Below are 15762 nucleotides of genomic sequence, written 5' to 3'. Positions count from 1 at the left end.
TCAGCTGCTGTCATACACAAGGTTGGAAATAATAACTGGTTTCTAGATCACTTATCGGTTCATTTTGGAAATGGGGTGCTTTTTTGATTATTTTAGCCCTCAGCTGGGCTATTGCTAAAATCCTGTGACAGGTGGATCCTAACTGATTCCTTAGTGGGTAGTGTTTAAAAAAAAAAAATTAGGATTTGATACATAGACACAGTGGCACCCAAGATGTCACATATGTGTGAATCATTGTTTAGAAGTTGCTTGTGGGATTGAAAATTTGGGGGGATAATTAGAAATGATAAGCTGACCTTTTTTTAAAAAAACAGTTCTGTGGAGAGCGAGTTTGTATACTACGAAATTTGCCATGATCATTTTTAAGTAAAGGGGAAGGATTAATAGGTGTCTCACTATAAGCCACTTTCTTTTATTTTAAAGTAATATTAAAAAGTAATAAAATATATTTTTTCACAAGTAAAATGATCTTTTGATAATAATAAGATTTAGCCATTTAAATTGAGCATTTCTAAACCTGTAAGCAAAGAAGCCTTGAGTGGACCAGGAAGAATGTTGGGTTCCCTGTGTTGAAGAAATACAAATTTATATGGGATAAACAAACACTTATCATGCTGGCCAATTGTCAGCATTGTGAAACACTGAATTCCATTTTGGTGTAAACAATAATCAGGCTAAAAATAATTCCTAGGAAAACATCTTTTGAGTTGTGTGTAGAAAACAACTTGATAAGAATTGTCCTGATTTCATGATGAATCTTTGTTTTTTCCCTTTTGGAGCTGATTTGTATAACCTTTTTTCTGCGTGTCAAATACAGCATGTACACAGGAAAAGTTGTGAAATTTAAGAATAGCGTAATAAGTAAGATAAAATTATCACAGTGTAACTACTGGTAGGTCAAAAAGAACATTGCCAGCCTCTCAGAATCAGTCTGTATTCCCCTTCCCCATCTTGGTCCTTGACTATTATTATTTTTATGCAAATCACTCAGCTGTGTGTGTGTATGTATGTGAGAGTAAACCACCCATGTGTGTGTCCCTAACCGTTAGTATTGAATTTTGCCTCTTGTTAAAGAAATCATGTATTCTCTTTCATCTCAACATCAGGTTTATAGTGCTTTGCTGTGCTAAGTTGCTTCAGTCATGTCTGATTCTTTGCAATCCTATGGACCACAGCCCACCAGGCTCCTCTGTCCATGGGATTCACCAGGCAAGAATAATGGAGTGAGTTGCCATGCCCTCCTCCAGGGGATTTTCCCAACTCAGGGACTGAACCTGCAACTCTTAAGTCTCCTGCATTGGCAGGCCAGTTCTTTACCACTGGCGCCACTTGGGAAGCCCCCACAGGTTTCTAAGACCCATCCAAATAGCACCATGCAATACAGTGTGTTCTTTTTCATCAGAATGTAGTATATCATGATATGCCTGTGATATAGTACTTAACCATTTTATAGTGTGGGCCTTTGGATTTGTCTAGTTTACTACTACTACTTTTGCTTTGGACATTATGGCCTATAAAATCTAATACACATGGACATGAGTGTCTCAAAGTGTGGTCTTTCCATCCTCAGCATCGGCATGAAACATGTTAGAAATGCAGAGTCTCAGGCCTCAGCCCAGATCTGCATTCAAATATCACCTTGAGATACATGTGTGTTATATATATATATATTATATGCTGTTTCAGTGATTGTGTCTTTAGTCACAATATTTTGGGGTTTTCTGGTTTGGAAACTGCCTTAGGAATCCTTTAATGGTCACACACATGCACACAAATATGCACATACTCCCTGCAATCTCTGAGCAGTAGCCTCATTGCTCATTTTTGAAACAATGTAATCTAGTTTGAGTCAAATTTTGGGTGTTTCCAAAGATAAAATAAAAATTCAAAAGAAAAAAATCTGCTAACAAGAGCTTCAAAGAATATGCAACAGATGGAAGACCTGCTGAAAGAGGACCCTGCACACAGAGTAGGCAGATGATTTCCAGAAAGGGAGCTGCCCCATGGGGAAAGCAGGTCAGACTCTCAAGTTGAGCAGACATGGGTTTGAATCCACTGGTGTCCTTGAGTCGCTGCTTCATCTTAGGGAAGGACTGAGTTCCTTTAAGTTTCAGTTTCCTCCTTGGCAAAGGGGGGATAAGAACATCCACTCTGAAGATTCAAAACCAGTGACTCTCTGCAGCAACACAGTCACGCTGCGGGTGCGTTTGGCTTTGGATCAGCGGCATCAATCTGTGTGAATATGACTTTCATGCCTTCAGAGCTTTCATGCTTTTCACTTTACTTTCATGCTTCCTGCAGGAACGATTCCAGGTGAAGAACCCTCCCCATACTTATATTCAAAAGCTCAAAGGCTATCTGGATCCAGCAGTAACCAGGAAGGTAAGATGGATGTGTTTCCACTGCGTGTTGTCGCTTCCTGGATTGTCACTGGCAGGGACAATCCTCATGCCCTGGAGGAGACCTTCCTTCCTCTCTGTTATAAACTCTGCTGGTGCCTCCGGGGAAACAATCCTGGAGTTGTTGGAGCCTGACAACATGAAAAGACAAAGAAAAAAGTCATCCTCTCTTGAGAATGTGTTTAAAAGTTCTTTCCTGAGATGGGAGTCATGTACCTCTGATGGTTATTGAGTAGCTGCCATTTATAATTATACTGGGTGGTTAGTTCAGCTCAGAGGTGTTCAGGCCACCAGAAAAACAAGGCCTCGCAAAGAGAATACTTGTCTTCCATGCCTTGGTGCATTTCCAGAGACCTTGAAAAATCACTGGGGCTTTGTCATCCCAGCTGTGTGCTCACATCCTGTGTTGATGCTCTTCGCAGCTTCTCCCCGAGCCGTACCCCAGGCCCGGAGAAGGTAAGGAGAGAATAGCTGATTCCATTCTCAGCAGACTCTCTCCTCTTACAAACAAGCTCTGCTTTGTGCAGCCACACAATTGGTTTAAACTGATGCCTCGTGGTAAAGCATGTAGCCTGGCACAGCCCGGTGGGCCTGGATCAGCCCTGGGATGTCTCAGGGCAGAGCTGCCCTTGCTCACGATGGGTGAAGGGCTCGTCACCAGACAGCACTTGTTTTTCGGTTGACCTGCCACAGCTCCTGCTTTCAGGGCTGCCCTGACAATATCTTGAGCTGAATTCCCTCTGTTGTTTCAGCACGTGACTCAGGAGCAGAAAGGCACACTTTTCCTAGTTAGCTGCTGTTTCCGGGTCTCTTGGCTTGGAGATACATTTTTTAATTTTATTTCCTGCTTCCATTCTAAGCACTGCCCTCACTCTGCCAAAAGAAATCAAGCAAAGGAGAACAACTACTATTTCCTTTGGGATGTTTCCTGGCCCTTTATCCTGTGGTTGCTATATAGTCAAGCAGAAGTAAAGTCCAGGAGTGATGAGGCAAATGGCCTGTGGACTTCTGCTGTCACCTAGAAGCCATGTATGACGTAGCCTCCTCTTCTAAGAATGTACCTGTCAAAGGATCCTAATACCCTCCTCCTAAATATGGTACACATGTTTCTTTTTAACACAGAACTTCTGTCAGGTCCCCTTAATGAGACAGCTGCTTAATTATTTTTTATTTTATTATAACTTATTTATTGTTAATTGGAGGATAATTGCCTTACAATATTGTGTTGGTTTCTGCTGTACATCACCATGACTCAGCCATAGGTATACATATGTCCCCTCCCTCTTGAACTTTCCTCCCACCTCCCACCCCATCCCTCCAGCTTGTCACAGAGCACCAGGTTTGAGCTCCCTGTATCATACATCAAATTCCCACTGGCTGCCTATTTTACATATGGTAATGTGTATGTTTCCATGCTACTCGCTCAATTCGTCCCACCTTCTCCTTACCCACTGTGCGACAGCTGCATAATTCTCAATTTTTTTCTTGTCCCCCTCCCCAAGGATATAGCAGCCTTCGATTTCATCAGATTAGAGGAAATTAAAGGAAGGTGTACCCATATGCATAAAACAGAACCCAGAAAAAAAATTATTTCTTTTGCACAAGGGCAGCAAAATTCTATATAAGAAATATTTTCAGAAATCCTCTAGCTTGTAAACCTTCTGGCTAGGTGGCTTAGATCCCAGCATTGAGCACTCTCACCCTGAGCTCTGTGTGTGTGTGTTTAGTCATTCAGTCGTGTCTGACTCTTTGTGACTCCATGGACTGTAGTCCGCCAGGTCCCTCTGTCCATGGGATTCTCCAGGAAGAGTACCAGAGTGGGTAGCCGTTCTCTTTTCCAGGGGATCTTCCCGACCCATGGTTGGAACTCAGGTCTCCCACATTGCAGGCAGATTCTTTACCATCTGAGCCACCAGGGAAGCCCCAAGCTAGATGTGGCAGAATCTGGTACTGTATTGAGAGGTCCCCTCACCCAGAGTATCTCCCATCCCCGGACAGTCATCTCAATATTTGTCAAATTCTTTAAAAAGCAAGATATGAAAACTCCTAGAACGCACTTAAGACTCCAGCCCCGAGCCCCCTGGGGAGGAAGATGGTTGGAGGGAGGAGGCAGGATCTTCTGGCCCAGTTCCAGTTCTCCCTTGGAAAAGGAGAAAGAATAAGACAAGAATGCAAAATGAAAAGCAACAACAAATCAGCTGCACGGAAAGTGTTTTGCTTCCTTGCAAATAACTTCATAAAGAGACCCCAGACAAAGGATGTTTCTTTGGACTGACCTTCATTCCTGACATCTCTGCCTTGGCCTTATGTGTTCATCTGAATGGTTGTATTTGGCCTGAGCCTCATCTTTCAAGATCAGTCATTCAGCTCTCAGGAAAAAAACAAAAAAACAAAAACTTAAAATGGACATTGGCTCAACCATCCTCGCTTTAGTAAGAGTTCTGTCAGATGCTGGCAGTAGGAAATGATCTGTTCCACTCAACATAATTGTCATGCTTAAAGTCTGGGGAAAAGGAGATTTTGCCTGGAGTAAGGCATGGCTTGCAGTTGAAATGAGTTTACAATTCTCAGTTGCATTATGGGGTAAAAGATTTGCAATCAGGCTTCCCATTTTAGCCAGACAGTCTAAACCGAGCAGTCTCCCCTTAACTGCATCTGGAGTCCTCAAGTACTTCATTCATTAATCTTTTGTTCTCATTGAATTGAAGATTCTTAATTTGCTGTCTTCTGAAAAAAAAAAATTCTTAAGCATATTCTATTTCTTCTAAGTAGTTTTAAATGAAACCCTGTAGGGCAGGGAAAGAAGAGCCTAAATTAGATATCTCTCCAAACCAGCCTCCTTATTTAATATACCAGGCGGTGCTCAGTCTGCACTTTACAGGGGTGTGCTCATGTCTGGCGTGGAGAAAGGCGATGGGCCATGAAGAGAGAAGTCTGGTTCTCTGTGGGTGCCGCAGATGGAAAAGGAAACCTATTATACGGGTCTCCAGGGTTTAGCTGTCTCCGTGGGCTCCTCCCTGGGCCTGCCTTTTACAGAGAGGGCTGGGGGAGGCTGAACTCTGCTAATAAATGGTACCCAACTCTTTTTTTGTTGTTGTTGATTCCCACAGGCAAACAGTTTCCCTTTGAAGTTTTTTAAAGCATCCTGGGTACATTGTACAGATGCAGAGTGTTGGCAGTCATTATGTGTTAGGGAAGTATATGCCAAGGTTTCTCTTTGGTGCAGAGTCCAGCTGAAATTCAAACAGTTCCCCCAGAGGACAGAACACGCGGTGAAGTCAGTTTAGTTGTGTCTCAGTTAATCCTGCAGTTGCAAAAGTGTAGCGCCTTCCATAGTAAATGCCTGATAAATATTACCTGCTATTGTTGTCATACCTGTATATCTCAGTATTTTGAGCTACGTTGTTTTGATATCTGCCTCTTAAGTCCTTCAGCGGATCCTCCTTTGTACTCAGTTAGATCCTTGGTGGTATCCCGGTTGTCCTTGTCACCCTGTATGAGGGATGACCTTCCCTGAGGAAGCATAAGGCTGAGTTAGGGAACCGGCACAGGTTGCGGGGGATGAACTATGAGTTGTTTCCGAGAGGCACATGTGCAGACAGCCCAAGGCTTGTGGCTCAGCCATGGGACTGGCCCCTCTGGAGCAGCCAGCACACCTGGAAGTGGTTTCCTCAGCTGTGTGACCACAGGCCGGTCCTCGTTTGCTGGAAAGCTCTCCAAGAAGCACTGGGCTTAGATGTCCCTCCAAACTACAGATGACTCTGTTTTGTCTTAAGCCATTCTTGACAAATTGGGGGTGGCTCTGGTTTTTCATGGCATCAGGGATGCTTTTATTTCACATCTCCTGGATGCTGCACACCTGAGAAGGTCTTCAGGGTGCTTCAGGAATGGCAGTCGGGGGAAAACTTTTGAAAGTCTTTGGAGAGGCAGCTGTGGAGAAGCACAAGGACCTTCAGAAGAGGAGGCAAGGGTGGCCGGAGCCCATCTGTGTTGAGCAGGAGTCCAGTCTGCCCTGGGGCACCAAGGCCGTCCTGTTGCGGGGTACTCCCCTCCCCACATCCTGGATTCCTCCGTTCTAACATTCCTCCTGTCCTTTGTCCTTGGGATACCTTTGTCTTTGGAGCTGGATGACCCTGTTCCTTCTGCAGTCATGGCAGCAGAGAAGGAGCCCCTGAGGACACATGGAATTTTGACATTCATCAGGTAGAAGGGAAGTGTCTGGAGGGACCTTCCACATGAAGTAATGCAGAAAGGAATAAACGTAGCAGGTCTGAGATCGCCACCTCGGAAAGGCATGCTTGCAAGGTTGGCTCTCGTTTGGCAACCGGACACTTGAATTTTGGGAGAGTTCCGAGCATTCTCTGTTGATAATGACTCACTGTGCCTGAACTCTTGATGCCAACCACATGGTTTATGTAGAGTGCCTGTTTTCCTTCTGGAAGTCTGCACTTTTGGTATGTGCTCGGCAGAGAGTGTTTAAGTGATGAACCCCCAATAGAAATCCCAGGTACTAAGTGTCTGGGCTTCACTGGAGGCTCAGTGGTAAAGAATCTGCCTGCCAATGCTGGAGATGTGAGTTCAGTCCCTGGGTTGGGAAGATCCCCTGGAGAAGGAAATGGCAACCCACTCCAATATTCTTGTCTGGGAAATCCCATGGACAGAGCAGCCTGACAGGCTACAGTCCACAGGGTTGCAAAGAGTCAACATAACTGTGTGACTAAATAACAACGCTAAGTTTCCAATGAGCTTCCCTGGTTGAAAGCATTTCACAAATATTGTCATTTGTCACTCGTCTTGGGAGAGACTTGGAAGCATGTATCTGGTTTCCTCTGGACTTCACCCTATGCACCTTTTCCTTTAGTGGATTATACTTTGTAACTTTTTGCTGTAATAAATCCTAGCTGTAAGGATAACTATATGTTGGGACCTGTGAGCCCTACTGAATCATTGAAACGAATGATTTTAGGGTCCCCAACACATAGGTATTGTATTGTGGGGTAGGGAAAAAATAAGCTACTTAGAGACAGTTATTACATGAAATAAGTCGTTTTCCCTAGTCCTTGTGCATACGCTGTTAACAATGAGAAAAATTTGTGTGCTTTGCAAAAAAGAAATATGAGAGAAGCCCACTTTAGGAGCAGAGATGTTTCTGTATTCTGTTAAACTTATTACAAGTAAGCTACAGTTATAACACTTGCTAAAGTATCTTTTGTGAGAATATGTGTTCTTGAATTATAGAAATTCAGACGGCGTGTTCAAGAATCCACACAAGTGCTAAGAGAACTGGAAATTTCTTTAAGAACCAACCATATTGGGTAAGTGTTCCCACTGAACATTTTAGCTCTAAAGCTTTTGGACACTTAAGAGAATGACTGAATCATATCCAAAGAACTAAGCTTCCTTACTGTTCATTATAAGTTTTGACTGAGGTTTAGACGGGTGGAACCTTTTAGTTCTTAAATTGCTCACTGTAAAAGAATTAGTAGAGGCAGGACAGACAGTCCTTGATTTGGGATGTTTATGAGAATAGTAAAATTCTTTGCTTGCGTTCAGTGATGGTGTATGTAGAGTGATTCCCTGGAAAGATAGGAACCCCCAACAAGTAATGTAGACTGAGAGCCTGGAAGATCTTGAAGCCTTCCCTGGAGTTCTTTGAGTTGGTTACTTGAAGCTGCCTCGTACTTTTCTCAGTTCTCTGGCCAAAACAGGGCAGAGTCACTTGACATACCTCCTTGTGGTACTACTTACTTTGTTCTGAGTCTCTTCTTCTTTCATCCCCAAATTTCAGGACCATGAAGTGTAAATCCATACCATGAAAGCAAAGTTTGGGGAATCTCTGCACTAACCATTTCAAAGAGTTTTTCATGCAACAGCATGGTTGCTTTGCCTCCAGCAAGTACAGCTTCATTACACACTCCCTTTCTCCAGAATTGTATGGCAGAGTTATACAGTACTTTCAGAAAACGTGTTTTGTCTCTAAGGCAGATGATATCAGTATTTTCTTTTATAGCTTCTGTTCTTTCCAAAGTATCTGTTTAACACCTGGTAATTATTTAACCCCTCTGGATTTTGAGTCTTTGAGACTTATAAGGAAAAAACTATAGACTTCAGATCTTTTAGAATTTTCCCCTGTGATAGGTCTACTGGAAATGAAGTTTTACATGTATGTTACATTTTTGTTTTTCAGACTCTTCTGTAAAATAATTACCCAAATAAAAGTTTACTTCGTCTTCTGACTATGTTTGGTATAACCCATCCAAATGGTTATTTTCCACAGTTATTTCAGCATAAGTTTTTTTTTTTTAAGTCAAAGAAATGTAAGGTTAATTTTTAGCTTTAGAACCTGGGTGAGAATATTCATTTCCTTAAGGGTAATTTCACATGCTTGGCACCTAGAGAGTGAAATATGTGGAAAATGAACTGATTCTAACCTAAGGTTGACAATCACCTTTGTCTCAGAAAGTGTGCTATAGAACAGTGGATCAGAGTGGCGTGAAAACAGAACTGGAAGAGAAATTTAGGATTGCTTAAACTGATTGCTCGTTTCACAGATTAAAAGAATTAAGGGCCAGAGAAGGTAAGAGACTTCCCCAAAGTCGACGGCTGCAAAGCCAGATGCTTTGTTCAGAATGCTGTCCTTTTGTTTATCTGGCCTCATCTGGCAGTTCTTTCCCTGAAAGGAAATAAGATAATCAGGGCTCTGGGATCAAAGCGATGGAGCTTGTCTGTTGGGAGTGAAAGTGGTGGTGACTTAATATAATATAGTTGGGCATCCAGAGCTTAGGAAATTCAAATACTTTGCAATATTCAGGGATCCGGAACTAGATTCCACTTGGTAAGGCCAACCCCTTACTGTTGGCACTTCTTCTTGACTGAAAATGGTGGGTTGATCTGCAGCCAGGATTTCTACAAATTGTCGAAAAGCATTTGTTCAAGCATTGATGAAATAATGTGAAATTGACCATCAAATACCAAGGCAAGGTGATCATTTCCAATATAAAGTTGGCAGAGTAGAAGCACTCTGGTTGGGTAGAAGCCAGTACAAATCTGCAAGCAATTGGCGTGGTTTGTTGTTTAGCATACTATAGGCACATTGAAAGAGTTTTACATTTTTCTTTCATCTTCATCAGCTGAAGTTTTCCCTTGTCTACTACCTATGTGACGCGCTTGGAAAATTTTGGCATTAGCAGCACAAAAATTCATTAAAGTGCATTGTCTGACATACCCTTATATGGAATGAAACCACACACCAGGATTTTGACCTGATTTGCTTGTCCTGAAAACCCAAACCTGAAATGGACTCTTCTTTATGAAGCTAACTGGGTTGACCACTTTTGATGGGGAAAAAGTTTGGAAGAATTAGGAGTGTGAATATAATCAATGAGTACAATGAGAAATTCTGGAAATGCAAGGTGCTGTAGAGGGAATCCTTAGATTTTTTATTGTACTCTTTGAGATACCATATTAGAAAGATAATTGGGTGCTTATTTGCTTTAGGGAAAGGGAGATCTTGACCTATTTTTGCCATGCCCCCTTATCAGTTCTTTGACTTAAATAAATTATTATACATAAACTCTCTGTATTTATCATGTGACCTAAGTTAACTTCTCATCTATAAAATAAGAATAATAATACTTATAGGAATGTTGTAAGGATTAAATGGGGCTTCCCAGGTGGCGCTAGTGGTAAAGAACTTGCCTGCCAATGCAGGAGATGTAAGAGACACAGGTTCCATCCCTGGGTCAGGAAGATCCCCTGGAGGAGGGCATGGCAACCCACTCCAGTATTCTTGCCTGGAGAAGGCCATGGACAGAGGAGCCTGGTGGCCTATGGTCCATACAGTCGCAAAGAGTTGGACACTACTGGAGCGACCTACCACACATGCAAGGACTAAAGATAACTTATGAAAGACCTGATATAGGGTTTAATACAAAGTAATTACTCTCAAGGCTTCTCTGGTGGCTCAGTGGTCAAGAATCCGCCTGTAATGCAGGAGACATGAGTTTGTCCCCTGGGTTGGGAAGATCTCCTGGAGAAAGACGCACTCCAGGATTCTTGCATGGAAAAATTCCATGGACAGAGGGGCCTGGCAGGTTACAGTTCATGGGGTATCAAAGAGTTGGACATGACTTAGTGACTAAACAACAACAATTACTCTCAATATACGGTAACAGTTATTTTTTATGCTTGTTGAAAATAATATTATATAATAATAATTGGACAATGTTGTTAATAATGATATGAAAGTGAAAGTGAAGTCGCTCAGTTGTGTCCGACTCTTTGCGACCCCATGGACTGGAGCCCACCAGGCTCCTCCGTCCATAGGATTCTCCAGGCAAGAATACCAGAGTGTGGGTTGCCATTTCCTTCTCCAGGGGATCTTCCCGACCCAGGGATCAAACCCAAGTCTCCCACATTGCAGGCAGAAGCTTTAACCTCTGAGCCACATATATCCCTAAGGAAATCCATGCAGAGAATGTTACCTTCTCTATCTAAAAGTATCCTGATACTTAGGAGTTTATAATTCCCAGAAATTAAAAGGGAACATTACCTTTAAAAACTACTTGTCCTGAAAAAAAAATTATCTTTGGCACAGGCTTGCCTTTCATGGTTAAAATCTGGGGCTCTGCTGCAATAGCATTCCAAGCTACAGCTTTGTCAAGCAAAGGGTGTGTTCTGAGTTTTGATATAAGCCTAAAACTTTTTAAGTGAATGGTCTTTTGAGAAAGAAAATTAATTTTTTTGGAGTCAAATTGAAATAAGAAATGGACTAGAAATAGAGAAGAATTGGGTTATGACTTACCCAAGGCCCTTGAAATGACTTGAAATACCCTTGAAAGGAGCCAAATACTGTTAGAACACATTGGCTGTGCATTATGGACAGGCAGCTGCTGTGACATTTGGAAGGTTGGGTGATAAGATTCCAGAGTCACTGATGGTTGTGAGCGGGATAGATTGATGGGTGTTAATCCATGAAGCTGTATTGTAGGCTCACTCTCTTTGCAGGTAATTTATTTTAGTGAAACTGCCTATTAGGATAGAAAATTACTTTTCATCCTGAGTGCGAGGTCATAGAGTTCTGAAAGATGCTTCCTTGGTTCACTGTATCTCAATGGGGAGATGAGAATAGGCATGAGATTACAGGTGGGAGGTACACCTCAGCAAGGAGGAGAGGAGGATATCTGTAGAAAGAGGAAGGAGCTGAAGGATGTGAGGTGAGCATATTCTTGCCTAGACTTCTTTATGAAACAGTGCTATCTGGGCCAGGCTGGCAGAGGAAACAGAACGGCTCAGGCTGGGTCTTAAGGGTGTACAACACCTATGGTGTATGTGTAACAAGGTATCCTATGATTAATTCATTGTTGTTATTGTTGTTTAGTTGCTAAGTCTTGTCCAAATCTTTTGCAACCCCCATGGACTGTAACCTGCCAGGCTCCTCTGTCCATGGGATTTTCCAGGCAAGAAGACAAGAATGGCAAGAGGGTTGCCGTTTCCTTCTCCAGGGGATCTTTTTGACCCAGGGATCGAACCAGTGTCTCCTGCATTGACAAGCAGATTCTTTACCATTGAGCCACCAATGAATCCATTAATTCCTTATTAGATGGTGCTTTTTGGAAATTCACGAGATCATTATAATTTTGTTATGTGTTAAGCAATGTATTCAGCAAGTTAAAAGTGTTACTTCTTTTTTTTTTTTAATTTTATTTTATTTTTAAACTTTACATAACTGTATTAGTTTTGCTTAACAGATTTTTTTTTTTTTTTTATTGCTCTTGACCATTGAACCTCCCATTTTCTAGATGAGGGAACTGAGAGTCAAGCAATTAAATATCTTGCTAAAGTCCACACAATTGAGAAGCATTAAGGTTTGAACCTGCTGCTGCTAAGTCGCTTCAGTCGTGTCCGACTCTGTGCGACCCCATAGATGGCAGCCCACCAGGCTCCCTCGTCCCTGGGATTCTCCAGGCAAGAACACTGGAGTGGGTTGCCTTTCCTTCTCCAATGCATGAAAGTGAAAAGTGAAAGTGAAGTCAAGCAATTAAATATCTTGCTAAAGTCCACACAATTGAGAAGCATTAAGGTTTGAACCTGCTGCTGCTAAGTTGCTTCAGTCGTGTCCGAATCCTCGTGACCCCATGGACTGCAGCCTACCAGGCTCCTCCGTCCATAGGATTTTCCAGACAAGAGTACTGGAGTTGTGTGCCATTACTTTCTCCGAAGGTTTGAACCTGAAGCTGTCCAAATCTAAAGCTGTTAACCAAACCAGGAGTTTAAAATTTCTTTTATTTCAAGACTCCTTTACTTCCTTAAATTATTTTGAAATCCAGTAAGTCTTTATTTCTGTGGGTTTTATCTATTAGGGCTTCCCTAGTTGCTCAGACAGTAAAGAATCTGCCTACAATGCAGGAGACCCAGGTTTGATGCCTGGGTCGGGAAGATTCTCTGGAGTAGGAAATGACAACTCATTCCAGTATTCTTGCTTGAAGAATTCCATAGGGTTAGAGGAGCCTGGAGGGCTACAGTCCATAGGGTTGCAAAATAGTCAGACAGGACTGAGTGACTAACACACGATCTAATTTTTTTTTTTCTGTTTTTTTTTAAATTTTATTTTATTTTTAAACTTTACAATATTGTATTAGTTTTGCCAAATATTGAAATGAATCCGCCACAGGTATACCTGTGTTCCCCATCCTGAACCCTCCTCCCTCCTCCCTCCCCATACCTTCCCTCTGGGTCGTCCCAGTGCACCAGCCCCAAGCATCCAGTATGGTGCATCGAACCTGGATTGGCAACTCGTTTCATACATGATATTATACATGTTGCAATGCCATTCTCCCAAATCTCACCACCCTCTCCCTCTCCCACAGAGTCCATAAGACTGATCTATACATCAGTGTCTCTTTTGCTGTCTCGTACACAGGGTTATTGTTACCATCTTTCTAAATTCCATATATATGTGTTAGTATACTGTATTGGTGTTTTTCTTTCTGGCTTACTTCACTCTGTATAATAGGCTCCAGTTTCATCCACCTCATTAGAACTGATTCACATGTATTCTTTTTAATGGCTGAGTAATACTCCATTGTGTATATGTACCACAGCTTTCTTATCCATTCATCTGCTGATGGGCATCTAGGTTGCTTCCATGTCCTGGCTATTATAAACAGAACACATGATCTATTAATGTTACTATATTGGAAATTTGAACTGGTAAGTTTTAGATATGCTTATTTTAAATAATTTATTACCTCATGATAAATAATTTATTACCTCATGATAAATATTAGTTGTAGATATATAAATATAAAATAATAAACATCATACAGCATTAATAGCATGAAAATAATTATTTTCCAAAGTAAAAAAAGAATTAGTGAAAAGAGTGGCTTTGTTGTGCATGTTTACAAGTCTCTTTAATGTTTCACTAATAGAAGACAGCTGGATTCTCATACCTTTGTCTGCATTCAAGTTGTGATTTGTTTTGATTTATGTATATGAAGAAAACCTTCATATACATAAACAGATATGTACTTGAAAAGGTTTTTAAATTAACCTTTTCAGATAATTGGGTTTCCCTGTGGCTCAGATGGTAAAGAATCTGCCTACAATACCAGAGACCTGGGTTGGGAAGCTTCCCTGGAGAAGGAAAGCTACCCACTCCAGTATTCTGTCCATGGGGTCGCAAAGAGTCGGACACGACTAAACGACTTTCACTTCACTTCATTTCACTTTCAAGTAATTGTGGCCAGAAATCACCAAAATTCAAGAGTGGTGATTTCTTAAAGTTAGTTGCAACATGGAATCTGAAAGTGTATCAGTGAATTTTCGTACTCTTTTATACTAAAATCTATTGTGCTGTCTTGCACTCTGGGGATTTTTACCCATGCACCATTTTGAAACATGAAAAAATCATTTAAAAAATGTTTCACTGAGTTATCCTGATCTTTCAAACATAAACACACTTTATTCTACAATGTAAAAATAAGCGTGTTTGTTAATAATCACCAGTCTCATCAGAATATAAGCATTGGAAGCTCTCAAACTCATGGTGGTCCAAAAGTCCAATGTTTGTTTGTAAGCTCAAATTTGATTGACAAAAAATTTTCTCAGTTCTTTTCCTCAAAATGGCAGGCTCAACTTCCTTCACTTTTGAGACTATCTGATGGATACCCATCAGATACCCAAGACAGTACCCTTGCCTGGAAAATCCCATGGACGGAGGAGCCTGGAAGGCTGCAGTCCATGGGGTCGCTGAGGGTCGGACACGACTGAGCGACTTCGCTTTCACTTTTCACTTTCATGCATTGGAGAAGGAAATGGCAACCCACTCCAGTGATCTTGCCTGGAGAATCCCAGGGATGGGGGACCCTGGTGGGCTGCCGTCTCTGGGGTCACACAGAGTCGGACACGACTGAAGTGACTTAGCAGCAGCAGATGGATACCCAAGATAGAATAACCATAATGTGTCTGTCATTTCACATTCCATGTGAACAGTGCCTGGGTCAGCTTGCAGCTGTATCCATGCTTTTCCTCAAGATCGCGTAGTTTTTGGGCACGCAGCAGAAATGCTCTGTGGGCTTCCCATTTTGTCGCACAGAATTAAAAAGATGTATCCTCAAGGAGCAAGCTTCAATAAAATCAGGAATTTTAGCGCTTCACTAAGAACAGTTTTAAGTGAAGTTCACTTTTCCCCCCTTTCAAGTGCTTGGGGTGAAGAATACAATCAATAGGTGTAGTCACTGCTGGTAGATTTCGTTCTCATTTCTTTTGTACCATCAGTGCACGTGTCAGAAGAGTGACAGAAGCAATTACTCAACGTTTGTATGAAAATAGGTTTAACTTCACAGACCCCTGAGAGGGTTTCAGGGACCCTTGGTGGTCCATGGGCTACGTTCGAGAAACAGAGAAACCGTTTCAGATGCTGTCTCGCAGAAACGACATGGCTGCTGCTGATCAATCTGGGTGATACTTAACCTTCTTTCTCTCCCTTGTGATTTTTTTTTTTTCATGATTTTTCAGCAACTGCAGTTCCTTTCAGATGCCTGTTGCATCTCTCTAAAGGAGAGTGGCAGAACAAATTTACCATTTGTTCCTTCATTTTGTGTGTTGCATCTGTTTCATTTGCTCTTACACATTTAAGGCCAGTAATGTCCTTTGAGACTTTATTTTCTAGATGAGAACAATGAGGGTCTAAGATTTGGGGGAGAATCAGAGGGAAGACAACATCAATCTGGAAACAAAGCTTTGACCCGACTAGAGTAAAACGGTAACTCTTGGCACCCGCATTTAGAGCCCTTCCTTGAATAAGTTTTTTTCCAGAGCTATTTCTCATTATCACTGTGCCTTCCAGCTCCCCAGCAGC

The 15762-nt window shown here is 41.9% G+C and overlaps 1 protein-coding gene across 8 annotated transcripts in view; it reads left to right on the top strand.

The window, feature by feature from the left end:
• FMNL2 (formin like 2) overlaps positions 1–15762 on the top strand; it is a 333723-nt gene that overhangs the window by 219958 nt on the left and 98003 nt on the right. For all 8 annotated transcript variants that reach the window (XM_025261362.3, XM_025261316.3, XM_025261340.3 and 5 more), the window contains exons 3-4: positions 2302–2382; positions 7638–7714. In XM_025261362.3, the coding sequence (XP_025117147.2) occupies positions 2302–2382; positions 7638–7714 (158 nt within the window). The remainder of the gene's footprint in view (positions 1–2301; positions 2383–7637; positions 7715–15762) is intronic.

Source organism: Bubalus bubalis, chromosome 2 (assembly GCF_019923935.1).
Source record: "Bubalus bubalis isolate 160015118507 breed Murrah chromosome 2, NDDB_SH_1, whole genome shotgun sequence".
In the NCBI taxonomy this organism is placed as follows: domain Eukaryota; kingdom Metazoa; phylum Chordata; class Mammalia; order Artiodactyla; family Bovidae; genus Bubalus; species Bubalus bubalis.
This window is presented reverse-complemented; position numbering and strand designations above follow the sequence as displayed.